General features: G+C 46.1%; 1 protein-coding gene across 7 annotated transcripts in view; it reads left to right on the top strand.

Moving 5' to 3' along the window:
• Positions 1 to 26,713, top strand: part of TRAK1 (trafficking kinesin protein 1) — a 129,038-nt gene that overhangs the window by 9,211 nt on the left and 93,114 nt on the right. For 2 of the 7 annotated variants that reach the window (XM_068152791.1, XM_068152797.1), the window contains exon 1: positions 18,887 to 18,982. The exons of 1 other annotated variant lie outside the window; for it this stretch is intronic. In XM_068152791.1, the coding sequence (XP_068008892.1) occupies positions 18,897 to 18,982 (86 nt within the window). In that variant the 5' untranslated portion in view covers positions 18,887 to 18,896. Of the gene's footprint in view, positions 1 to 18,885; positions 18,983 to 26,713 lie in introns of those variants that run through there. 4 more of the 7 variants (XM_068152799.1, XM_068152800.1, XM_068152789.1 and 1 more) reach the window with 3 other exon arrangements.

Here is a 26,713-nt window from a genome sequence, read left to right as displayed (position 1 = left end):
TCTCTCCTCAGTTAAAAGCTTAAATAGAGACTCTGGCATCTCATTTCCTTTACAGAGACATAGTTAATGGTTTGTAAAGTTCCTGGTAGCAACTGGTTACACAGAGGTGTTTGAAAGAGGAATGAACAAACAAGGTCAAATGGAACTGAAAAAATGCAAGTAAAGGTCTGATTTTAGATGTTCCTCTTTAGAAACCCCTCTGCAGTGAAAGAATGCTTGTAGAAACTTGATTATCTTTTCACAAAAGATACTGAGAAGTTGTTGTCTCAGAAAGCTTCTGTAGTGCACCAGATCTTATTAATAAACCCCAGAGATGGCTGTGGTGACCAAAAGACATTTCTCTACTTAGCTGTATTCCGTATCTAACAAATACTTCAAGTGCCTGTCAAAACTGGTCTGAAAATAAAAGCATTTCTGACCAAGTGGGCTCACTAACCTCTCAGATCACACATTTTTATAGGAGTTGAAATATTTATAGATGTAAATGCCTATCAGTTCAGGGTAGAATATGGCCCTGTACCTCAGGAACGGTTCCTTGAGTAAAGCCCAAAACTTGAAGTTGTGGATTAGTGGCTTTACAGTGTTTGTTTGTTTATCTAGTTGAGTGATTTTTGCTTTGAGAGGGTTACCTTTGCTCTTTCAGCAAATAATTGCAGTATCCAGGAAAGTGAGTCTAGATTCAATGTGGCTTACCATTTGCACTCTAGAACAGCAAAACCAGACTTGAATCACCATGGGTAAACAGCTTTGTTATTTGTTGCTTTTTGTGTTGAGTACCAGTGATGTGCCTGTAGCGGAAAAGGTGGAGAAGGGTGACACCAAGTTGGGGACAGGTGTTGATCTGCTGGAGGGTGGAGAGGCTTTACAGAGGTACCTCAACAGGCTGGACAGATGGGCAGAGTCCAAGGGCATGAGATTTAACACATCCACGTGCCGGGTTCTGCACATTGGCCACAACAACCCCATGCAGTGCTACAGGCTGGGGTCAGAGTGGCTGGAGAGCGGCCAGGTAGAGAGGGACCTGGGGGTACTGGTCAATGGTAGGCTGAACATGAGCCAGCAGTGTGCCCAGGCAGACAAGAGGGCCTATGGCATCCTGGCCTGCATCAAGAACAGTGTGACCAGCAGGAGCAGGGAGGTCATTCTGCCCCTGTACACTGCACTGGTTAGGCCACACCTCGAGTCCTGTGTCCAGTTCTGGGCCCCTCAGTTAGGAAGGATCTTGACTTGCTGGAGCGTGTCCAGAGAAGGGCAATGAAGTTGGTAAGGGGTTTGGAACACAAGCCCTATGAGGAGAGACTATGGGAGCTGGGGTTGCTTAGCCTGCAGAAAAGGAGACTCAGGGTTGACCTTATCACTCTCTACAACTACCTTAAGGGGGGTTGTAGACAGGCAGAGGTTGGTCTCTTCTCCCAGGCAGCCAGTACCAGAACAAGAGGACACAGTCTCAGGCTGCACCAGGGGAGGTTTAGGCTGGAGGTTAGGAAGTTCTACACAGAGAGAGTGATTGCCCCTTGGAATGGGCTGCCTGAGGAGGTGGTGGAGTCACCATCACTGGAGGTGTTCAGGAGGAGACTTGATAGGGTGCTTGGTGCCATGGTTTAATTGATTAGGTGGTGTTGGATGATAGGTTGGACGCGATGATCTTGAAGGTCTCTTCCAACCTGGTTTTTCTATTCTAAAGGAATATAGTGATGAGTGGGTGGGTGTGTTTTGGGGGAGCAGGACCAGAATTTAGAAGGATCCCTTGCATTGCAGGACACACTATTTGGTCCAAAACAGCCAGTATTCTGTTTCGGGAACCTATGCTGATCCTTGGGCTTTTCTGCTTTTTAATTTAAAGAAAAAGGAAAAACTAAATTCCTGTTGTTGGATGCAGCAGTGCACCTGACTAAGAATAATGTATTGATTGCCTCAGCTGTGCAGGTAAGAGTCTGGAATCCTTGATGCCTCAAATGTGACTCTGGATTGCAGTCTCTTGGATCTTGCATGCTGCAATATCATGTCAAAATGCTGGCAGCTGCTTCCACACTTGCAATGCTGATGGTGTGACCTTCAGGTGAAGAGATCGCCGCTGCCCTGAGCTCTGCCCAGTCTATGTGTTACTCTCTATGGAGCTTTTGTAGTTGCCTACTTCTGAATCACCACAAAGCAAATCAGAGCATGAAACTACTGTCTTCTGCACTTGAAAATGGCTTTTGTAATACTTAAGCACTGATGCTTCCAGTTTTTCACTGTGCCCTGGGGTATAATACTTTGTGGTGAAGTAGATGTGCAGCTGAAATGAGAAGGGAGGAAAGGAGCAAATGTGTTTCTTGGCAATACTGGCATTATCTTTGGACCAGTTCCATTTACACCTGGAAGAGTGGGTTTGAAAAAAGAGGGGAATTTGTTTGAGAGATGGTGTAAATAAAAGGGCATAGTTAACCTGTCCCAGCTTGGTGCTGAAAAATGCAGCTGGGTATTGTGATGCTGCCCTGGGTATTTTGTCTGCTTTGCCTTTCCTCTCCTGTGGAGCATGGCCAGCTCAAAGCAGTGCAGGGCTGCAATAATGGGAGTGTGCTGTCTGCTGTTGTTAACTCTTGCTTTGATACTTACTCAGGATGGGATATCTACTGGCACAAGGTTCAAACGCAAGAAAGTGGCTTGTTCTGTGGTGTGTGCTTCCAGGCTTTGCTGCCCTTCAAGCTAAGGTTAGCTAAGTGGCTTTCACTAGAGCCTGTTACCTCTTCATATGAAGTGCTTAGCTGGTGTGAATCAAACTGTAACTCTGAGTATTAAGGCTGTGTAAATTAGGGGACTGTTTCCTTAACCAAACTTAATTGTAGTTTGGAAGGCCTCTAGGCTATTCTGTAGCTGCATATGTGTGTGATCTGATGTTATTGATGAGCTTTGTGGTTAATGTATAATGGTAAAGCAGCCCCCCACGCACCTCCAATCTTGCTCAGGCTGTGTTGCCACAGTACTGTCAGGGGCACGTTGGCAGAAAGGTAGGAGTGGGGCCAAGCAGGAATTGTTACCGGTTGTAGTGACTGTGTCTGTCCATGGCTGTGCTTTGCAGTTACACAATGTTTGCATTGTGTCTTTGTCCTCTGACGTACTCATTTGTCTTGCACCCCAGCCTTGCCTTTCCCGAAGTGCCGAATACAAGTTCTCCCAGGACAGCTGCTTAACGAGGCACTTGTTGAAATGGAAAGGGAAGATTTTCTGGGTAAGTGATAGGTTGCCAGGAGAAAGGACTTGGCATGAGAATGGGCTGGAAAGCACACAGGTTAAAATTCCTGGCCTTTGCCCAACTAGGAGCCTGATCTTGGAAGTTGAGCAAGGCTGAGGACTTGTACACTGTATGCAGATCTTGACGTATTGAATGAGATAGTTGTGACTGCAGTGTATGACTGGGGTCCGTCCGTCCCTTTGAAGTGTGGAAGTACCAGCCCACTCTGCCTGCTTTCTGTCACGTGTGATAGTGAGAGAGAAGGGGGGAAAGGAGTTTGGGTTTGTATCAAGTGAGGAAACAAAATCTGGAGACGAGAGTAGTGATGTGCCCACTGCAGGCCAGTTGTGAGTGGACTTACACAGGAGGGCTTTGCTTGCGCCTGGGAGACCTTAACGCTTGTTTTGTGGACAGTGCTCTTCCCTGCCAAGTCGAAGGGCATCATGTATGTTATTTGTAGTTACTGTATCTGTTACACAAGCAGCAGCACAGCAACAGATGACTTCTTTAATGTGCCTGATGTCAAATTTATTTTTAAAAGCCGTGTAATTTGTTGCTGGTGCCAGCCCAGATCTTGGCCGCAGCCACCGTCAACACTTGTGAAGCAGCTGCTGCTGCCATTGCATAGTTAGCTCCCCAGTTGCAGCCTAAGATGGGGGCAGTTTTGGGCCCTTCACTACAAGAAGGACGTTGGGGTGCTGGAGCATGTGCAGAGAAGGGCAGCAAAGCTGGTGAAGGGTCTAGAAGTCTTCAGAGGAGCATCTGAGGAAAATTCTTTAGCCTGGAGAGAAGGAGGCTCAGGGGAGACCTCCTCACCCTCTACAGCTACCTGAAACAAGGTTGTAATGAGGTGCATGTTTTTCCCAAGAAACAGCTTCTGTCGAGGGTTGAGGGGAAGGTCCAGCCTTCTCCCCCCCGCCCCGTAAAGTGAAGGGAAAGAAAAATGAAAGAAAGGAAAAAAAGCCCACAGCCAGATTAGCAAAGGATTTGTGCTGTATTTACAAAGCAGTTTAGGAAATGCAGGGGAATATATACACAATTTACAGTATTTGCAATATATACAGGAATATATAACAAAGTAACACAGGAATGAGATTCCCTCCTCTGCTGAGGAGGGTTCCCCCCCCTGTACCCCCCTTCTCTCCCCCTTTTCCTCAGAAAGGGTTAGAAAGAGAGAAAAGGAATAATTGTTAATTAAAAGCAGTTATATGTTAGTGAGGCCTTATCTGCTCAAGGTCAGTCTGGCCAAAAGCCCAGAAGCTGCAAGCTGCGGAAGAAGTAAGTGCAAGACTGAGTGAGACCAGTCTCACTGGGAATCAAAACTTAAGGCAGTGCTCTGCTTCTCCACCAATGAAATTAGTTTAGACCTGTCTTGTTTATAAAACATTCGGCCATGGTGTCCCTTTGTTAAAGGCACCGCCTCAAACGGTCACAGCTTCAGATTGCACCAGGGGAGGTTTAGGTGTCGTGTTAGGAAAACTTTCTTTAAGGAAAGAGTTGTCAGGACCTGGAACAGGCTGCCCAGGGAAGCGAGGAGAAAGTTCTTCACTGAGAGAGTCATTCGCCATTGGAATGTGCTGCCCAGGGAGGTGGTGGAGTCCCCATCCCTGGAGGTGTTCAAGAGGGAATTGGAAGTGGCACTTGGTGCCATGGTCTAGTCATGAGGTCTGTGGTGACAGGTTGGACTCGATGATCTTTGAGATCTCTTCCAACCTTAGTGATACTGGGATGGAGTCACCATGCCTAGAAGGATTTAAAAGATATGCAGATATGGTGCTGAGGGACAAAGTTTAGTCAGGTCCTGGCAGTGCAGGGTTAAGAGTTGGACTTCAAGATCTCAAAGTCTTTTTCAGCTACAACTGTTTCATGAAGGAGGTTTGCCTTATCTGCGGTCAGACATCTGTGGCATGACCACACGCAGGCAGCCTTCTATAGGCAGTTGTGTTGTGCAAGTTTTGGTATTAAGAAGTCATAAGTATGTTGTTTGAGGCTGTATCTTTTCTTTCTGTAGATGCTCTTTTGCTGCAGGTTTTTGTTTCTCCTTTGACCTAGTTCTTGTTGATATTTAGATTTTGCTTGAAAAGGTGGAACAGTTTGCCTAGTTTCTTTAAAATACATTTGAAGTCAGAAGTAAGAGCATGTGTGTAGTTGAGTTAGAATAGAATTGACCAGGTTGGAAAAGACCTTTCAACCTATCACCCAACACTATCTAGTCCACTAAACCATGGCACCAAGTGCCTCATCCAGCCTTTTCTTAAACACTTCCAGGGACGGTGACTCCACCACTTCCCTGGGCAGCACATTCCCATGGCCAGTCACTCTTTCTGTGAAGCAAGTTGCCTCATTGTGAGGCTTGAGCAAAAAATGCTGCTGAAGATGTATCTTGATTTTTATAGTTCTGAAAGAAGTGACACATCAGATGGAGAGCTAGCAGAGGAGTAAGACACAGAGCTGATGCACGACTGTGTCTCACAACCAAATTAATTACTGCAACTGAGCTCATCTCATCTATTAGCCTTTCTCAGACCTCACTGCTATTATATAAGATGAAATAGTAATTTGCTCTGCTTTCTTTTTTTTCCCTCTTTGTTGTTCAGTGACGTGGTGCAAATTAAGAAAGATTATCTGCTAAATAGCTCTCATTTTAAAGTGGGCCAACATTGTCGAGTAGTGTGGGAATTTACAAAGTGTTGTCTTGATCTGCTTTTGGATTTTTGTTCCCTCTTTTCCCCATGGGAAATGAGAATGAAAGCATTCTCTGATGAGGATGTTAGTGTTTCATATAGGTGTTCTATAGCAGTCTGATTAAATGATTTTTCTTGGAATGTGGAGCTCTGTATTCAGCCTGTGGTTACTGTGGATACAGTAGTTGGCTAAGTAGTCACCCCTTCATGCTTTGCCAGTGACTAAACTTGGCTGCGGAATTCTTCCCCCTCCTGTCTGTGCTAGACTGTCAGTTGCTGGGTCAGGTCTAGCCTTTCATGGCTGCACCTGCACACATTATATTAAATACTAAACTGGATTCCTGCCTGGTGACTTCTGGAAGCCATCTACATTTTTGTGTAGCTGAAAGACTAAAAAAAGAGGACATAGAGTGGACTAGAGGTGCAAAGCCTCAGGCACCTCACCCCCACACAAACATTGTTTGCTTGCTTCCTGCCTTACAGGGTTCCTCATGCTGTTTGTGAGGTATACATCTTTTGGCTGTGGGAGATGGAGATGTTTCTCTAAAGCATCTGTGAGGAATACCTGCTGATGCCCATTGCTGATTCTGTGTGAGCTGAAACAACTTCTTTACCTGAGATCCTTGCTCTTCTGCCTCTTTCCTCTGTGTAATAAAGGTTTTCTTCTCTGTAAAACAGCTTTTGAACATGTTGCAAAGAGAGCAGATAGAAACATTTGTTTCTAAGTGAACTAAATGGATAGGTATGGAAGATAGTTCATGAAATGGGTGGGGGGAAAGAGGCTGGGAAAAGACCTCCAACCCCTCTGTGATGCATACAGTTAAGTGCAGGTAAGTTTAACTACAGTTAAAACATTTTATGTTTCTGACACTGGGACTTGGAGTTCTTTCTCTTGAGTGGTTTCATTTTCTGCGTTAAGGAGTGCTCTGCTAACCTGGAATTTAATGAAAGGAGCATGGAGAAATCCTGTGGAAGCAGTGACTGTTGAACCACTTCAAATGTGAACATTTCAGCTTGTATTCTGCATTGGTTCTTCAGTGAAATGCAAATGGAGTTGAGAATGAATGAACACGTCTCGGGTTTGAGTGTTTCCCTGCCTGGGTTGGGGGCCAGTGGTCACATGAGTCTGTAGTGAGATCATTAGACTAGGGACACCAGCTGGACTATTATTAGGGGGTTTAAAGGCTGTGGCAGATGTTCTTAGGCTCTCTTCCAGCCCCCACATATGGTGCAGTGGAGTGCATAGAAAAAAGAAACATCTGACAAATTGCTTTTTCCATGCAACAAACAGATTTTGTTTTAATTATATTTTGCCCTCCCGTGCAAGTGGGCAAGATACTGTATGTGAACTTGGGTGTATCAAAACATTCAGTGTGAAGTGTTGGAAACAGAAGAATGAAAAAAGTTGTCATAGGAGGATAAATGCAAGTGCTTTGCTGAGGAGGCAGGACCTGGGGGGCTAGCCAGGGCTGAAGTCTGTAGGTGCAGGTGTTCTGCCATTCATGTCTTTGATTCCTGTTTTCTTTGACACTTCCTTTCTGTGTGTGAATATAATGTAAAGCTGTTCCTGCAAACATCTTGAATGTTTGTGATGAGACTTGAGATGTAACAGAGCAGACAGGTGCTCATATAATGCAATGAGTGAGCTCTGAAGAGAGCTACTGTTTATTGTGTTCTGGTGATGTAGCTGACAGCACAGAGGAAAACATGGTTTACCTTTCTTGTCATAGTAGGAAAGCAGTGTGTGTGTCTTGTTTGGAACATGTAGTTTGTATTCCCTTTTAACCAGTTTAAATCTCTTCAAAATATAAGCTACAAGCTGCTTAATCTTCTCTGGACTCCTGACATGCTCTGTGTTACACAAACTGCAAAAGGAAAGAGACCTGGCAAGGTGTGAGACTGAGTGGCAACCCAAAGATGCATGAGGAAGAATATTTTGAGGGAAACATCATCCTTTCATAGTATCATTCAGGGTTGGAAGGGACCACAAGGATCATCTATATTTATAACAGGTGATGACCATGTTCCTGTATTTCTCACGTTACGGGCTTTTTAACCATGTATGGTTGCTGTTGCTAAGCAGAATAACAAATGTTCAAACAGTTCCTTGTGCATCATCTTTTCCTTTCTGTCATTAAAGCATGTGGTGATTTTTTGGAGCTAAAGCAGCTGAGGTGCTGCATGAGTTGCCCTGTGTTAAAGGAAAGAAAGTGCAACACACAGTTTTTATTTTTCCATATCCATCTCTCAGCTTCCTGACTCCAATCAGCTGTTTCCCTAAGAGTGTTTTAGTATGATTAAAGAACAGTGCCCAAACCGAATAACTCAACATCCTTTTCTCGTTGAGGCTTTTTCCAAGCATTTCCTCTGTGCCTGTTCCTTTCTGGATGTTACAGGTACAGACTGTACAGTTGATCAGAAAACCTGAGTGCTCCTTCTCTACATTGTTTGATCTGAAAAAACAAACCCAAAGCCAACCAAACAAGCCAACCTAAAAAACCAACAACCAATTTTGATGACCTGAAGGAGTTTTAAGTCTGCAGAGTGGGATGCTAGCACCCACTTGTAGGTGCATAGTTCTATATATTTCTAGTCTGGATGTGATTCTCTCTCTGGATAGCCTCAAACTGTTAACCTTTCTATTTCCTAGTCATAGCGTTGTTCTGAACCATTGGAGACCCAGATGATTCTTCAGGCCATTTCCACAGTAGGACTAAGAATTAAGTGCCTCTGTTTTCTGCAGTGCAGAGAGCCATGGGATGGGACCCCAGAAGCTTTTGGTGGCTCATGGGGATGAGTAATGCTTGACAGTTTATATCTAATCATTCAAGGTTCCTGCTGTATGATTACAGTGAAGAATCAAGTGAATAAGATTGTGGCAGTCCACACAGCCACATAGCTCCTATGAAAAGAACAGTGTCTCCTGTGCCACTGAGACTGCAGTGCAGGACTTGGAGAGCATTTAAGAGGATTAGCCATGGTGTGTTGCATTAAGCCTGACTGTTTAATCAGAAGGATTTTTTTCCCCTGAAGATTATTTTTTTGGCAAAACTGGAAAAAAATCCCAGGATCTTGATGAGCTCCAGGGGCTTGCTCTGAAGGCTTGGAGCAAGCAGAGCTCTAATGCGACATGTCCTAACCTGTGATCACATCTGTGTGATGGGAGGAGACTGCAGTAAATGTGCTTGTGGTATTATGCTTGCCTTCGTAGGTGGCAGTCCTTCTTTGACTGGAATCCAATATTTATGTAGTTCCTTACAGTACCAACAGCTTTCTAACAGGAAAATAATTGCTTGGATTAAAAGGTTGAGTCTTGCACCAAGAGTATTAAGCCTCACTCAGCTCTACTCCCCAGCCCACATCTGAACTTCAGCAACCTGCCCAGTTTTGTGTGCCGGAAGTGGGAAGAGAGGAGAGGATTAAAGGTGTTATGAACATGTTGCAGAGGGAGGGGACACCAGAACTGGATGCAGTATTGGAGGTGGGGTCTCAGCAGAGCAGAGTCATTGCTTTATGAGGGTTCATTTTGCTCATGGACAGGTTGACAGATGAATGCACACTCCTGCTCCTTGGCTGTCTTGAGGCTGGGCTGTGATTTGATTTCTTTTTATTATTTTGTTGTAATTTTTAACTATGCCACTGTCTTTCAAGCTTGACACTACTTCTAGTTGCTGTCTGACAGTACTGAGCATGTTGCTGCTTCAAGCCAGCAGTAGAAAAAGGAACATCCTCTTTCTAGATGAGTGAAGCTGTGAAGATTTCCCTCTCCCTCTCTTTCATTTTCACCTTGGAGGGGGGAGAGAAAGAGATTTGCTGGCACAACAGGAAGAGGCTTACATTTCTTGCTCACTTTCCAACTGTCAAGCAGGGCCATGTAGTCACCCTGAACAAAGCAGCAGCATTCCTGGCTCCTTTTAATGATGTATTCAGAACCCCAGTGGCTCCTGATTTAATGAGTACAGTGAATGTATTCAGAGCTAACAAGCGCGTGCTCATTAGCCGGCAGTAAGTTAACTGTCCTATTCTCTGCTAGCCAGCCAGTTCATCATTAAATGCTGCCATATATCCATGCCACACCAGCCTGTCACAGGGAGAAGTTAGATGTTGTGTGGCTAGTTAGAGCTGTTGGAGGATAAGTAATTGAGCTTAGCTTGCCTCACTGATAGGGCTACTTTTCTTGGTGGGGGCTTTCTGCTTAGGAGTCCCAACTCCCCCAAAAGTTTCAACTCGGGCAGTTAGCCCACACATTAATTTGCATTGTCTTTTAGTTTCATAGAATCACAGAATTGTTAGGGTTGGAAGGGACCTCAAGGATCATCCAGTTCCGTCCCCCCTGCCATGGGCAGGGACACCTCACACTAGAGCTGGTTGCTCAGACCCACATCCACCCTGGCCTTAAAAACCTCCAGGGTTTGTAATTTGTAGCTTTCAGTTGTATTCTGCTGTATTGTGCTGTTTCTGTTGTATAAATCACAGTATCACAGTATCACTTAGGTTGGAAAGGACCTCGAGGATCATCGAGTCCAACCTGACACCGCAGACCCCATGACTAGACCATGGCACCAAGTGCCACGTCCAATCTCCCCTTGAACGCCTCCAGGGTCGATGACTCAACCACCTCCCTGGGCAACCCATTCCAATGCCGAATGACTCGCTCGGTGAAGAACTTCCTCCTCACCTCGAGTCTGAACCTCCCCTGGCGCAGCTTGAGACTGTGTCCCCTTGTTCTGGTGCTGGTTGCCTGGGAGAAGAGGCCAACTCCCTCCTGGCTACAACCACCCTTCAGGTAGTTGTAGAGGGCAATAAGGTCACCCCTGAGCCTCCTCTTCTCCAGGCTAAACAATCCCAGCTCCCTCAGCCTCTCCTCATAGGGCTTGTGTTCAAGGCCTCTCCCCAGCCTTGTTGCCCTTCTCTGGACACGCTCAAGTGTCTCAATGTCCTTCTTAAACTGAGGAGCCCAGAACTGGACACAGTACTCAAGGTGCGGCCTAACCAGAGCAGAGTACAGGGGCACTATGACCTCCCTGCTCCTGCTGGCCACACTATTCCTAATGCAGGCCAGAATGCTATTGGCCCTCCTGGCCACCTGAGCACACTGCTGGCTCATATTCAGGTGGCTGTCGATCAGCACACCCAGGTCCCTCTCTGTCTGGGAGCTCTCCAGCCACTCCGACCCCAGCCTATAGCTCTGCATGGGATTGCCGTGGCCAAAGTGCAGCACTCGGCACTTGGACTTGTTGAAAGCCATCCCATTGGACTCTGCCCATCTTTCCAGTCGGTCGAGGTCCCTCTGCAGAGCCTTTCTACCCTCTAATTGACTAACATCTGCCCCTAACTTTGTGTCATCTGCAAACTTGCTGATGACTGACTCTACCCCTTCATCCAGATCATCAACGAATATGTTGAAGAGGACAGGGCCCAGCACTGATCCCTGGGGGACACCACTGGTGACTGGCCTCCAGCTGGATGCGGCACCGTTCACGACCACTCTCTGGGCCCGGCCCTCCAGCCAGTTCCTAACCCAGCACAGAGTGTAGTGGTCCAATCCACAGGCTGACAGCTTAGTCAGCAGTTTGCTGTGGGGGACGGTGTCAAAGGTCTTGCTGAAGTCCAGGTAGACCACATCCACAGGCCTCCCCACATCCACCAGACGGGTCACCTGATCATAGAAAGAGATCAGGTTGGAGAGGCAGGATCTGCCCTTCCTGAATCCATGTTGGCTGGACCTGAGCCCTTGGCCATCCTTCAGGTTCGCAGTTATTGCCCCCAGGATAATCTGCTCCATCACTTTCCCTGGCACTGAGGTCAGGCTGACCGGCCTGTAGTTTCCAGGTTCCTCCATCCAACCTTTCTTATGGATGGGGACCACATTGGCCAGTTTCCAGTCACCTGGGACCTCACCAGTGAGCCAGGACTGGAGGAAAATGATGGAGAGTGGCCTAGCTAGCACATCCGCCAGCTCTCTCAGCACCCTAGGATGGATCCCATCTGGTCCCATGGACTTGTGGATATCCAAGTGGCTCAGCAGGTCCCGAACTAACTCCTCATGGATTTCCAGGGTATTACTCTGCTCCCCGACCCCAACGCCCAGCTCCGGAGACCACTCGTCCTGAACTCCTGCCTTGCTGTTAAACATTGAGGCAAAGAAGGTGTTCAGGACCTCAGCTTTATCCTCATCCTCAGTAACTGTGTTCCCCTCCAGGTCCACTAGGGAGTTCAGGTTCTTCCTGCCCGTCTTCTTATTGTTAATATATTTATAAAGATGCTTTTTATTGTCTTTGACTGAGGTGGCCAGCTTCAGTTCCAGCTGGGCCTTAGCCTCCCTAATTTTATTCCTACATAATCTAACAGCTTCCTTGAACATACCTCGAGAAGCCTTCCCCTCCTTCCAAAGGTGATACAGCCTCCTCTTCCCCCTTAAATCCTCCAGGAGCTGCTTGCTCATCCAGGCTGGTCGCCTTCCCCGCCGGCTTGCCTTCCGGCACATGGGAACCGCCAATTCCTGTGCCTTCAAGAGCTCCTGTTTGAAGTAGGTCCAACCCTCCTGAACCCCTTGGTTCATGAGGGCTGGTACCCAGGGGACTTTGCAGACAAGTTTTTTAAATAGGCTGAAGTTCGCCCTTCGGAAGTCCAAGGTGGAGGTTCTGTTGGTGCTCCTCCCTATCTCCCTGCATATTGAAAACCTCACTATCTCGTGGTCACTGCACCCTAGGCAGCCTCCCACGATCACATCTCCCACCAGCCCTTCCCTATTGCAGAACAGCAGGTCAAGCAGAGCCTGTGCCCTGGTAGGCTCGCTTAACAGCTGTGTCAGGAAGCAGTCCTCCATTCGCTCCAGGAATCTTCTGGACTGCCTCCTCCCTGCTGAATTAAGTTCCCAGCAGATATCTGGGAGGTTGAAGTCACCAACAAGGACAAGATCAGATGATCTTGAGACAGCCTCCAGTTGCTTGTAGAACAACTCATCAGCCGCCTCATCCTGGTTGGGTGGTCTGTAACAGATTCCAATCAGGATGTCAGACTTGTTAGGTTGTCCTCTGATTTTGACCCACAGGCTCTCAACTCCCTCATCTTCCACCACAAGTTGTGTGGCAGAGATTGACTCTCTAATATACAGAGCCACCCCTCCTCCTCTTCTCCCTCGCCTGTCCCTCCTAAAGAGCCTGTAACCCCCCATTGTAGCACTCCAATCGTGGGTGCTGTCCCACCAAGTTTCTGAGATGGCGACTACATCATAGTCGCCCTGATGGATTAGGACCTCCAACTCCTCTTGCTTGTTGCCCAGGCTGCGTGCATTGGTGTACATGCATCGCAGCTGGGTTCCTGACTTCTCAACTAACCCTACCTTGCGCCCTACTCTTACCTCTGCAGAGGGACCGATTGCCTCACCCACCCCCTTCAGACCTAGTTTAAAGCCCTCCTAATGAGCCCTGCCAACTCCAGTGCCAGGACTCTTTTACCCCTTCTAGATAGATGCACCCCATCAGGACCCAGCAGGTCAGGTGCAGTGAAAGTTGCCCCGTGGTCATAGAACCCAAAGTTCTGCCTCTGGCACCATCCCCTGAGCCAATTGTTGATGGTGTGGGTTCTCCCATTCCTCTCAGTGTACACCCCTGACACTGAAGGAATTGAGCAGAACACCACTTGAGCTCCTGCCCCATCAATCAATTGTCCAAGGGCCCTGAATTCCTTCTTAATTGTCCTGGTGTCCTTCCTGTCAATCTCATCACTCCCAGCCTGTATTACCATCAGAGGGTAATAGTCCAGAGTAACACAGCTGTACTAACTGGAATTGCTAACTAGGGGCGGAATTGGACCCTTGGTTGACTTGAGTGCTGCGAAAACTCTGATTAGGTGGTGGTGTTTGGAGATGAAAAATCAGTTTAGTGTGTTGGGTTGGCAGATGCAGGCTGAACAAAGGGTTGTTATGCTGCCTAGAGGCATACAGGAGCTTGGTGGAATTGTCTTCAGTGATGTGAAAATACCAGTAGCAACAGTGCTGGTGCAAGCTGTCTGCCCCCCGAAGCACACTGATCTTTATTTTTTGTGGAATTGTGGGTGAGAGCATAAATATTGAACACTTGTCTGTGCTTTTAATTGATGTCTACTCTGCAGTGTTTTGCTTTAATAGTTACAGGCAGTATTTAGAAGCAGATTTGGAGGCAGAGGGAATTTGGGCCTGAGGGTGGGATACTGCACGTATGCTGTCTGCTTTTCTCCTGGCAACCTCCTGACACTGCTCTGGGGGCTTTTAGCATAATCAGGGAGACACTGAGCCAGTCACTGAAACCCAACTGACAGTCTATTCAGTTTGTGCTCTCTGTCTTGCTCTAAAGTGATTTCAGAAAGACCCATGCAGTCCTTGGTACCTGTTTGCCATCTGGAAGAGCAGGCTCCCATGTGGATAGAGGCAGATGTACTCGTGTCTGATGCAGCCTTCTGCAGCTGCTGCCTGCTACCGCAGGCTGGCTGTACCTGGCTCTCATCTCTGCTCCTCAGCCAGTCCCTGCAGATCCCTGGCATGGGTGCCTGTGTGAGTCCACCAGCCATATGCTGAATTGTCTGAGTAATCATTACAGTTGTCTTCTCTCCTCCTCAAGAGCTGTTCTAATTCAGATACCATTGTAAACATCGCTACTTGTCGTCTATATCTGTCCTTTCACCTTAATACCGGACTGTAAGCTTCCTTTTAAGTGTCAGCTTACTGCTTTGTTCGTGCTGTGGTGTGCTATAAAACCTGAGCATGGGTTGTTTGATGTAATTTAAAGAGAGCAAACTTGCACAAGCCAGAGTAAGGAAGAACTTGTTCTTTCTATCTTCAAATCTGGAGAATGAGCCATAGTGGTTGATTCAGACTGGAAGCAACTTGTTTATTTGGGGCATCACATGGAGAGCCACTTGCAGCCACTAGTGTTTTGTGGAGTGTGGGGAACTGTAGTGAGCCCTCTGCGTGCATAGAAAGAAGACAGAGGTGGGGAGGAGGCTTTAGGGTTTCTTGATTTGCTTAAATCCTCAGGAAAATTTCCTTGTGGGTGGCTGGGATGGATAGATTCAGCTGCATGACCTTCTTTTGTAGCTTGGTGATGGAGGTGTGGGTGCTGCCACAGGGATACCATACAGAACTGAGGCATGGAGTGAGGTTTGTCATCTCTTGCTTTCTACTGCTGCCCCCAGGGTTTTGGTTTTTTCTGTCTGTTAAGCACTTCTCTAAAAGGCCTGAGTGTTCTTCAGTGTGTGTGTGTGGAGTGGGGATGGTGGTTTGGGTTTTGTGTGGTTTAGCACTGGCAGGGCAGAAAAGGACTATTTGGGGAACAAGATGCATTTGTTTTATTCTTACTCCTGAGGTTGAATGGCTGTTAACTGGTTTTTTTTTTTTTAATGCTAGACCACAAATGTGCATTAGACTAGCAGGAAGGGGGAAAGACTTCCTGTGTGACAATGTTCAATCCTATCTTTGCAACATCTTAAATCTTTCTCAATTGTAGACTTTGAGACTGATATGGCTACTGTCAGAAAGGTCCAACTTACATTTTGCTCTTAATGCAGTCTACTGCCCTGCCTGTTTGCTCAGGGAATAGTCTGCTCTTCACTGACTGTGCCTGGGTATCTGAAACATTCCAAATGTTCCAGTTCTGAATAATAATAATTTACCCTGCCTACATACAGCATTTTCAGAGAAGCTGCAGGGGAAGGATTTTGGCCTGAACACATATTTGCTTGTGTGGGTGTGAAAGGGTGGTGTAGGGGTTATTTTTCACTGGGAAAATGACCCCCATTTTTCTCTGTCAGCTCTGGTACATCACTTCAGTTTCTGTCTTCACACCCCCAGTGCCTAACAGTAATTACAACAAAGGACAAACTCTTGTTACCTTGGGGTGGTAAAGCAACACTATTTGTTAGCACAGACAAGCTACGCCCTTCCTAAACCTCTCTGTAGGTTATTTTTAAAGGCAACGACCTTTTTTTCCTCACCCCCAAGATGAGATGGTAGTGAAAGTTTTCTATTACAAACTTCTGAGATAAAATGAGTTGCAGTATGATGCAAAATAAAGGAAATCAAGAAAATTTGTGCTTTGCATGTAGGTTGTGTTGGTTTTGGTTTTTTTCTTTTTTTCTGTTGTGGTTCCTCTAGCAAACAGACTATCAAAGAATAGATGTGCCTTGAATAAAAAAATACTTTATTTAGAATAAACCAAACCAGGTTGGAAGAGACCTTCAAGATCATCATGTCCAACCCATCAACCAATCCCCCACCTAAACAACTAACCCATGGCACCAAGTACCCCATCAAGTCTCCTCCTGAACACCTCCAATGATGGCGACTCCACCACCTCCCCGGGCAGCCCATTCCAATGGGCAATCACTCTTTCTATATAGAACTTCTTCCTAATATCCAACCTGAACCTCCCCTGGTGCAGCCTGAGACTGTGTCCTCTTGTTCTGGTACTGGCTGCCTGGGAGAAGAGACCAACATCTGCCTGTCTACAACCTCCCTTCAGGTAGTTGTAGAGAGTGATAAGGTCACCCCTGAGTCTCTTCTTCTCCAGGCTGAGCAGCCCCAGCTCCCTCAGTCTTTCCTCATAGGGCTTGGGTTCCAAACCCCTCACCAACTTTGTTGCTCTTCTCTGGACTCGTTCCAGCAAGTCAACCTCCTTCCTAAACTGAAGGGCCCAGAACTGGACACAGGACTCGAGGTGTGGCCTAACCAGTGCAGTATACAGGGGCAGAATGACCTCCCTGCTCCTGCTGGCCACACTGTTCCTGATGCAGGCCAGGATGCCATTGGCCCTCTTGGCTGCCTGGGCACACTGCAGGCTCATGTTCAGCCTACTATTGACCAGTACCCCCAGGTCCCTCTCTACCTGGCTGCTCTCCAGCCACTCTGACCCCAGCTGGATTGTTCCTGCTGTCGTGGCATTGTGTTTTATGAGTAGGCAGGAAATGTTTAGTTAATGCCCTGAGGCTTTGGAGGTGATGCTGTATCAGGAAGGTGACTCTTCCTATAAATCTGTGTGTAAGTAGCTCCAAATAACTGTTGCTTATTGAAGTCCTATGTTTACATCTTGTGAAATCTGGAGTAATGTCCTGGTATCCAAACCTGTAACTTGCTGTTTGCTCTTTTGTTATCTTTTTGTCTTCCTTCAGGAGCAGAGCTGATGGCACCTCTGTGAGAATATAATCTCACTGCAGGTACCTAGAGTAAAATGTGGTTTGGGATTTATGCATCCATTCAGTTACTGTAAAAGTAAAAAAAAAAAAAGGGTGTGTGTGCTAATTCAGTAACAGTTTCCCCAGGTACTGCTTAATAGAGTGGCTTGAGGGGAACTGTGAAATCCAGATGAATTGTTGATTATTCCTTTATTTAACAATGAATCAGTTTCTTAAATGGGAATGGAAAGGTGTGGTGACTTGGTACAGAGGTTCATCTACCTCTCTACTCTGCCCTGGTGAGGCCAAATCTGGAATACCATGTCCAGTTCTGGGGCCCTCAGCTCAAGAAGGACCTCACTGAACTGCTTGAAAGAGTCCAGTGCAGAGCCACAAAGATTCTGTGGAACATCTGCCTGCTGAGGACAGGCTGAGGGAGCTGGGGCTCTTCATCTTGGAGTAGAGGAGCCTGAGGGGTGCCCTCATTCCTGTTGATAAACATGTGCAGGGCACTGTGGAGAGGACAATATAAACAGGTGGGTGCTGGTCTCTTCTCATGGATGATTAGAACAAGAGACATTAGGAAAAAATCCCCTGGAAGAGTGGTCAGGCATTGGAACAGGCTGCCCAGGGAGGCGGTGGGGTGTGGCAATGCCAGTGATGAGCAGGGTGAGCAATCTGGCAGTGTAGGCCTAGAGCCTGACATGGTGGTAGGCCATGCTCAGTGTAAGTGCAGAAGTGGCTAGCAGTGTAGCAAAACAGTGCTGTGCCTGCAGCATGGAACTAAAGCAGGGCACTGGTAGCTATAAACACAAAGTTATCTTGGAACAACAGGACACGCACCTGCCTCAACAACCTCGCGTGTCATTAGTAGTTGGACCAATAATCTATAATAGTGCAATGTGTGGTCACTCATAGGGAGCCAATGGAGCTATGCCAACAGGGCACTCCGAGTTTGTATAAGTTGTAGAAGTTGCCTTGATACGCACTTTCCATTCTTCTTTGCTTTACTTTACTGTGCTATACTCGCTGTGCTCGCACTATAGTCCTACAGTACTGGAACAATAAAGGAACAATACTCCATCATATTGATTGTCTGTACTGACTCCAGTCTCTGTCGCCGACAGTGGGGTCACCATCCTTTGAGGTGTTTAAACGTTGTTTAGATGTGGTGCTTAGCCATATGCTTTAGTGGTGAACTTGGTAGAGCAGAGTTAATGGTTGGACCTGATCATCTCAAGGGGCTTTTCCAATTTGAACGATTCTAGGCTTTGTTCAGCAACATGGGGTTTAATCTGTGGGAGTACTGGTGTGATCGTCAGATCAGCTCGTAGCTCTGCTTTCCCGGCAGTGTTTCCAGCTTTGCAGCAGGAAGCCTGAATATTTTCAAATGTATGCAGTGTGAAAATACCTTTTTTCTCCATAGAGAGATCTTACTGCTCTTGTGAAGGCTCTTTTGTGTTGTTTTCCTGATGGTGTTTGCTTCCTTGTTTGTGCTCTCTACGTGATGTTTAAGAGGAAACGATTTGCTAACATCTGCTCTGTCTGTGTATGGTTGCCCATGCTGCTCTGTGCTCACATGAAACATTCTGGACGTGGTGAGGAATGCAGATGCTGTAAAATGCATTTGAAAGACCATGGTTTTAATGCAGGAGACCGAGGAGAGGAGTGGTCCAGCCCTTTGTTTTTGACTCAGTTTGGTAGTTTTTGGCAGCGCAGCTCGAGAGGGTGAGGAAACTTGTGTGAGAGCCAGAGTTAGGGCTGCATTCAAATGACCTTACGGCATCCAGAAGTGTTGATGTGGGGGAAACACAAATAGAAGTGACACTTAAAGCGAGCCTGCTAGCCAAATGGTGAAGTTCTGGAGGAGAAAAGGAGGCTCAAGAAGGGAAGAATGCTCTGCCGATGATCAAGAGCAAGGAGAGTTAAAAACCAGGTACAGCAGTAGCTGCTGCAGAGCTGTAATCCCCCAGCACTGTTAGTCTGTATCAAAGCTTAACTTCGAGTGTGGTGTGTGTGTGTGCTGAGGCAGTGCCAGCCACCTTCTACATGAACTGGGACAAAGGAAGGGGAGATGGCAAATGCTGCTTTAGGACTTTGCACTTTCCCTGAGTCTGCATTTCAGCTGAATGGTGTTTTTCAGCTGTTGAGCTGTGTAGTGCTGCCCGGCCTCTTTCCCCAATAATGCTGAGCTGCTGCTGTGCTGTCTGATGTTTGTGCTGGTGGGGCTGGGGAAAAGGCTTGTGCCTGAATGTGCAAAAGAAGGACATGAACAGCGTGATGGGCTTCCTGGGGCAAGGAGCACTTGTTTACTGCAGCTGCTTTCTCCCTCCCAGCCTCAAGGGCTAAAGTTAGTCCCAGTAACCTGCTTTGCTATTTAAAATGCTGCCACCGTAAGTTTGGGGCTCTTTTTTTTTTTTTTCCTTCTCCTTGAGAACAAAGCAGAAGGAATCTGAGCTAGTTAATACTTGTAATGTTACAGATTGAATTGTTTTGGGCATCAGGTGTCTTTAAGTTGTGGTATTCTCGTTATACAAGTGTGGTAGGAGCAGGCAAATCGGTGCACGGGGAATGACTTGCACACTTTTTGCTGCAAAGAAATAGCAGTTGTTTGGGGTCCTCATCCTGCAGGACAGTTCATTTGTCACTCAGCATCAGAGGCAGGAAATGTGCTAATATTTATATGCTGTGTTTATTAATCTTGGTATGTGTAGATAGCTGCTTTGCTAACTATAAGCCTGTGTCATGAAGAATGCTGTCAGTGATGCCTGGCTTGCTGGACTTGGTTCTCTTGTTAAAATAGAAATTCCTACAATATAAGGAGCTTAGATGTGAGTTTTTCGTTTGAAACACAAGATAACTTGTGCAGATGATGTCATGATTTTGTTAAGCTCATTTGCTGGACGTGGTTCCAGTTTGCATTTCTTCTCTGTATTTTGGTTTGAAACCAGAACATTGAACCAGAAAAAAAGCCATGCATGAGGTTTGGCCAGTAGGAGATGTTTTCTTTATAGAATTCTTTAACAACAGTCCTTAAAGTCTTAATCTCTGAGGTATTAGATTGCTGGTGAAGAGTTGTATTCCCATCTTCTGGTGGTTGGAAGATGGAAAAGTTATTTAGATTTCCCTCCTCCCCAGTGTTGTCGCAGTCAGTTGGTTTGCTCACCAAGGAATTTAGCCACAACCTTCTTTGCTATAAGCAAAGGAGGAACAACTCTTCATAATTTACTGATTTGTAACAAATAAAAATTGCAACTGCTTCAAATCAGCCTAAAATGAGAAATCAAAGTTAATTTTTTTTACATACTCCTTGTTACCAAACTGATTTTGTCTTGGAGCTGGAATATTTTAAAGGACCTTTCCTTTGCTGGGTGCTTTTTAGCTTTGGAGCAATACCCATAATAGCTGCTCCTTGCTGTGGGACTGACTGATTTAAGGAGGATGAGATTTCTTGATTAAAAAGCTTTACCCTTTAAAACTTTCTGAAAATGCCTTGGACTGGCACTACCTGCAGTACAACAGTTATTAACACACTCAAAAATCTCACCTCTGTGGTTGGGTTTAGAGTATTGTAGGAAAGCAAAGGGAAGGAAATGGGATGGGTTTGTGGAGTCATTAGCATCAATGGCATGGCTTTGTAAATGATGTGAGTGGAGTTGTAGTTGAACAGGGATGGAGTTTGTATCAGGCAGCAAGAATACCCCTTTTGTTAGCTCTTTTTACTTTCCTCCCTCTTTGTCCCCACTAGTTCAGGTAGGATTACATGGCAACCAAAAGGCACTTGAAGTCTGGTAGGAGCCCATATTCATAGGGAGTAAAGAAATGTAAAGTGTTCTGGGATGAAATACATCTGAGAGATTTTTCTTATTCGTGTTTGTATGGTTTGTGTTTTCCTCTTGTGAATTCCTATTTCTGCCCCTGATAAAGAACATAAATCTACAGTGAGTGCAAAGAGTTTGTGTTCTCCTTGTTCACTTAACTTAGCCTTGCTTCTTGTTACCTTCTGTTAAATCTCCTTCCAGTGAGGCACTTCTGTGCATCATGTGGTGGCTCAGAGTTTGTCCCCACTCTCTTTATCTCTAAAATGCAGAGGAACACCTGCCTTGCAGAGTGCCATAGTTTTAGGCTATGCCTTTAAAATGTAGCTGCAGATTTCGAGCAGAAAAGTAGAAAAATATAAATAAATCACTATTGGGTGTAAAAAAGGAAAACAAAAGATGATTCTTAATAAATTCATTGGATAAATGTCTGGGATAAGAGAAGCTGTATCACAACAATTCTTAACACTTTTCCCATTCCTCTTCTGATCTTGGCTGTTTTGCTTTGCTGGGGGAAAGCTTCAACCCACCACATTACACATTGCATTGAGCAATTTTCAGTTCATGTGGAGAAAGTCTTTTTGAATCAGAAATACTTCCAACACACTTATTCCTTCTTGCCACTCTCCCACTCTGTCTCTCCTGAGTGGTGTTTGTTAATGTATGAACTGCCACGGCAGGGATTGCAATGGAAGTGAGTTTTGTTTCTTTCTGGTGAACCATGTCCCAAAACGTGGCATTAACTTTCATACCAAGAATAAAAGTTGGAAGCAGAGGAAACTTTGGTGCTGATAGAAACTGCCCCATGGTCAGGAGAGCCCCATGGGCAGTCTGATTCTGGATGTGTGAAGGGAGCTTGGATGAAAGCAAAGCATAGGTCTGTATGCTTCTGCAGTCTCTACAGACTAGCAAGGAAACAGAACAACTTAATTAAGTCTTTAAAAACAGAACTGCAAGTACTGGGACTCTAATATATTTATGAGCCTTCCTAATTAGGTTTTTAGTTGGAATTATTCTGAGACAGCTTGTTTCAGATAACAAAATTCAAGACTGAGGTGGATATGTGGCCTTGGAGCAGTACAGTTTGCTTTCAAGTCATCATGGGGGGGTTGGACTAAGGGGTCTTTCAAGGTCTCTTCCAACCCCTAACATCCTGTGATTCTGTAATGAGGCTGTCCAGGAACTGCTGGGATTAGAAGTGATAGCTGTGCCTTTCACCTTGTGGTTTCCATGTTATGTTTTTAAGTACTGAAATTATTTCCTCATCAACTGTAATACTGTTCCTTTTGGTCTCACCTCATTCTGAAATCCCTTTTTCTCTAGAAGAGATGAAATGTGCTTCCTGATGTCATTTGACATCACACATACAAGGTTTCATAAGAGAGCTGGAACTGAAAGGGAAAAATGTAGCTGACAGAAACTTTAAATCCAGGAGATGCAGAAGTAATAGCTGCCTGGTTAGACTCTAAAAATCATGTGAACTTTAAGCCACTCAAGAGCTTAATTTAGTGGAAGACTGGCCTGAGAGGCTTAATATAGATAGCTCAGATATCATGTGGAAACTCCAATTTAGACATGTATTGATATAAGAGACCTTGAGCTTATTTTTATTTGTTGCTGGCTAGATTGTTTACTTGCTTCCCTCTTTTAACCCCACTCTTTATTCTCAGGCAGTGCAGTACATTGGCATCTGCTGCTGCACAGCTACAACTGACTGTACCAGGGAGGGTGAAGGGAAACCAGCCTTACCCTACTGGCACTTGTTCTCATATAGCCAGTTTGCAGTGGAGTCTGGGAAGGTGGAACAAGTTGTGGCCTTGGTTAGAATATCCCTTCTCTTTCTGAGAAGTGTTGGTGACTTTACATGGGTTTTCTTTTCTTCCCTGAAATGAAGACTTTGAGGTGGCTAAAGAGACAATGAATGTGGTAGAGAAAATGCTTGTCCCTCAAAATTGAGAGGAAAGCAGGCAAGATAATTTAGGTGCATCACCTTCTCCAGTGTAAAACAAAACAAAACCTGAGTTAAAGCATTTATCTTGAAATGGCAGTGTGTAGCTCAGGCAAATGCTTCACTCTGCCTCTTAAAGAAAGATGTAAGTTCCCTGGGATTTCTTCCATGTGCAGTGCTGTTTCCCAATCCTATAACTTCAGATGACAAGTACTACACCAACAGCACAGGTCAGTTTTAACATAGCTCAGGAAACTTCTTGTTTCTGGTGTGATCATTAGCATAATATCACTAGGAGGGGTCATACATAGTGCAACTGAGGGGACTTGCCCTCTGATGGAAGTGTCATAGGAAAAGCAAATGGATTCCTTCTGTGTTTACAGTAGCCATGGAAAGTTCTGCTTTGCTAAAATCTACATGAAGCTTAGGGGGGAAAAAAACCCCACCCACACTTGAAATCTTTACTTTGGAAAAATGGTTGTTTCCAAGTATCACTTCAGCTCTGCAAGGGAGTTTATTTGGGGGGAAAAAACAATCAAACAGTTGGTCTGGAAGCAGCTGGGGATTTCAGCTACAAGAAGCAATGCTTTTGAAGCATGTGTTCAGAATCTGGAGTAGGTGGTGGTGATATTGCTCCCAATCTTACTAAAATTGCAGGCCTTAATACATTGCATTGCTACAGGCAAAAAATGACCATCTCAAGTGTTTGAGAGACCATCTCAGTGGTCAGCCTCACTGTCTAGAATTCATTTGTGTTACAGCTAGCTCTTAAAATGCAAACTAAAAACTTTTTAAACACCAAACCAATCCCTACCTGTTACAATTAGAGAACTAGGTTCTAGAGTTAGAAAGGAGAAAAGCAGGTGGATATTTCTTGTCTTAAAGCACTCTTTCATTTCATGAAATCCTACCAAAATGATTCTCCCTTATCAGGATCTGATGGAAACCCCTCACAAACCTTTTTGAGATTCAAACTGGCCTTCATTTCTGTACCTACGACCTTGGGGTAGTGAAGGGTCTTGTGTGTATTTCTCCGATAGTGATCATAGCACACAGTGAAGCAACAGAGGCTGAGGGAGCTGGGATTGTTTAGCCTGGAGAAGAGGAGGCTCAGGGGTGACCTCATTGCCCTCTACAACTACCTGAAGAGTGGTTGTAGCCAGGAAGGGGTTGGTCTCTTCTCCCAGGCAACCAGCACCAGAACAAGGGGACACAGTCTCAAGCTGCACCAGGGGAGGTTTAGACTCGAGGTGAGGAGGAAGTTCTTCACCGAGCGAGTCATTCGTCATTGGAACGGGTTGCCCAGGGAGGTGGTTGAGTCATCGACCCTGGAGGCATTCAAGGGGAGATTGGACGTGGCACTTGGTGCCATGGTCTAGTCATGGGGTCTGTGTTGATAGGTTGGACTCGATGATCCTCGAGGTCCTTTCCAACCTAAGTGATACTGTGATACTGTAACAGAACCCACAACACAGGTACCCATACAAAAGGGACCTGGTTAAGCCTTTTAATCCCTCTCTCTGTTTTCTTGCTGTTCAACTTTGAGAGTGTTGTTGCCTGCATAATGGCATGTGTGTTATTACATGTTGCTCGTAAAGACTCCCAGAGAAACAAGCATGGAAGACTGCTGAATTTCCATCTAACACACTGAAATTGCCTTCAGGTTATCAATGTGTTTCTAGCATATTCAGATTTTGCAGTCACTGTTGCTTATAAAGCAAAAAGACACATTTTAAATACAGTGTTTTGAGAATGCTGGTAAAGTATCTTATCACCTGGGGGAAAAGAATGTATGTTCTGTATGGGATGGACGTGGATGGGCATGCAGTAAATGCTTCCCTAACTTAAACTATATTTTAGTTTGCCTCTTGAGTCTCTCATCTGATCAGAATGAGCTGTGGGGCTGTTACTATGCCTGCAGAAATGTTTTCCACTGATCATGTCCATGTCTTGTAGTTGAGAAGCTATTTTTAGCTGTCTCGTTCAACTCTTGGGAGTCCCTGGCAGAGAGCTGTGAAAGGGAGCTGCTGATAGTTTGGCATGGCAAGGGGGGCAAAGGTACCTTTAATTCCCAGCTGGTGTTTGTTTGTTTTCCTGTCTTTGACTGTTGTTATTTCCTGGTAATTTGCAAATAAAAGGCACGTTTCTCAAGTTTGCTAGCTTGTGTTTGGCTGGGAATAACCTTTGTGTTATTGAAGGAAAATGGGTAGAATTATGTGGATGGAAGTTTCCTTTTTTTGTTGGGATGTTTTAAGGCTGCCTGAATCCCGATGTGAGAAACTGGTTATAATATTTGGCTTTCGCAAGGGGAATTACTGGGGACCGTGGGGCTCGATCGTTGGGCTGATTGGTTGGTTATGGTCTGTATTGTGTTGGGGTATTGGGAGAGAAAGGTGAGGCGCCAACAGGTCTAAAGACTGGCCAGGTCAAAAGTGCAGGTTTTGTCTCAGTCCTGATGGAGGGGAGGGGTGGGAGCGTGCTGGGGAGTATATGAATATGTACGTTGTAATATATGAATATGTATGTTTGCCGTCTCTATAAGTTCACCTCGTGCTGTTAGGGTGCGCCTTTAGCAAACTCGCCCTGCGCCCAGCGCTGTGTTGCCTTTATAATAAACTGGCTCTAAATTTCAGCAGTGAGTTCGTTTCTCACACCAGCAAACTGACCCCTTCTAGCTAAAGTGAGTCTGAGAAGTGCTGCTCTTCACTGTGCTCTGGTGGAGAGGCTCCGACCTGAGGCAGCTGGGAGTTACATTAATTTTCATGTGCTTATATGCCAGACTTTTTCCTGATTGCACAGTAACCAGGGAGGAGAGATGCAGACAGCAGTGCCCCTGGAAAAGTCAGTTGTTATTAATCATAGTATCATAGTATCATTCAGGGTTGGAAGGGACCACAAGGATCATCTAGTTCCAACCCCCCTGCCATGGGCAGGGACACCCCACACTAGATCAGGCTGGCCAGAGCCTCGTCCAGCCTGGTCTTAAACACCTCCAGGGACAGGGCCCCGACCACCTCCCTGGACAACCCATTCCAGGTTGGTGAAGAACTTCGTCCTCACATCCAGCCTGAATCTCCTCACCTCCAGCTTCATTCCATTCCCCCTAGTCCTATCACTACCTGAGATCCTGAGAAGTCCTTCCCCAGCCTTCCTGTAGGCCCCCTTCAGATACTGGAAGGCGACAATTAGGTCACCTGGGAACCTTCTCTTCTGCAGACTGAACAGCCCCAACTCCTTCAGTCTGTCCTCATAGGAGAGGTGCTCCAGCCCTCTGATCATCCTTGTGGCCCTTCTCTGGACACGTTCCAGCACCTCCACATCCCTCTTGTAATAGGGGCTCCAGAACTGGATGCAGTACTCCAGGTGGGGTCTCACCAGGGCTGAGTAGAGGGGGAGGATCACCTCCCTCGACCTGCTGGCCACACTTCTCCTGATGCAGCCCAGGATCTGATTGGCTTTGCGGGCTGCAAGTGCACACTGAGAGCTCCTGTTGAGCTTTTTGTCCACCAGCACCCCCAAGTCTCTCTCCTCAGGGCTGCTTTCCAGCCAGTCACTGCCCAGCCTGGATTTGTGCCTGTGATTGCCTCGACCCAGATGCAGGACCCTGCACTTGCTCCTGTTGAACCTCATGAGGTTGGCTTGTGCCCACCTCTCCAGCCTGTCCAGGTCCCTCTGGATGGCCTCCCTTCCCTCCAGCCTGTCTGCTGCACCACACAGCTTGGTGTCATCAGCAAACTTGCTGAGGGTGCACTCAATGCCACTGTCCATGTCACCCACAAAGATGTTGAACAAGACAGGTCCCAGGACTGATCCCTGAGGGACTCTGCTTGTCCCTGGCCTCCACTGGGACATGGACCCATTGACAGCCACTCTTTAGGTGCGGGCCAATGGTGGAGCCTTT

This window comes from Melanerpes formicivorus, unplaced genomic scaffold (assembly GCF_026170545.1).
Source record: "Melanerpes formicivorus ecotype bairdi unplaced genomic scaffold, bMelFor1.0.p_v2 SCAF_24, whole genome shotgun sequence".
NCBI classification, from domain to species: Eukaryota; Metazoa; Chordata; class Aves; order Piciformes; family Picidae; genus Melanerpes; species Melanerpes formicivorus.
This window is presented reverse-complemented; position numbering and strand designations above follow the sequence as displayed.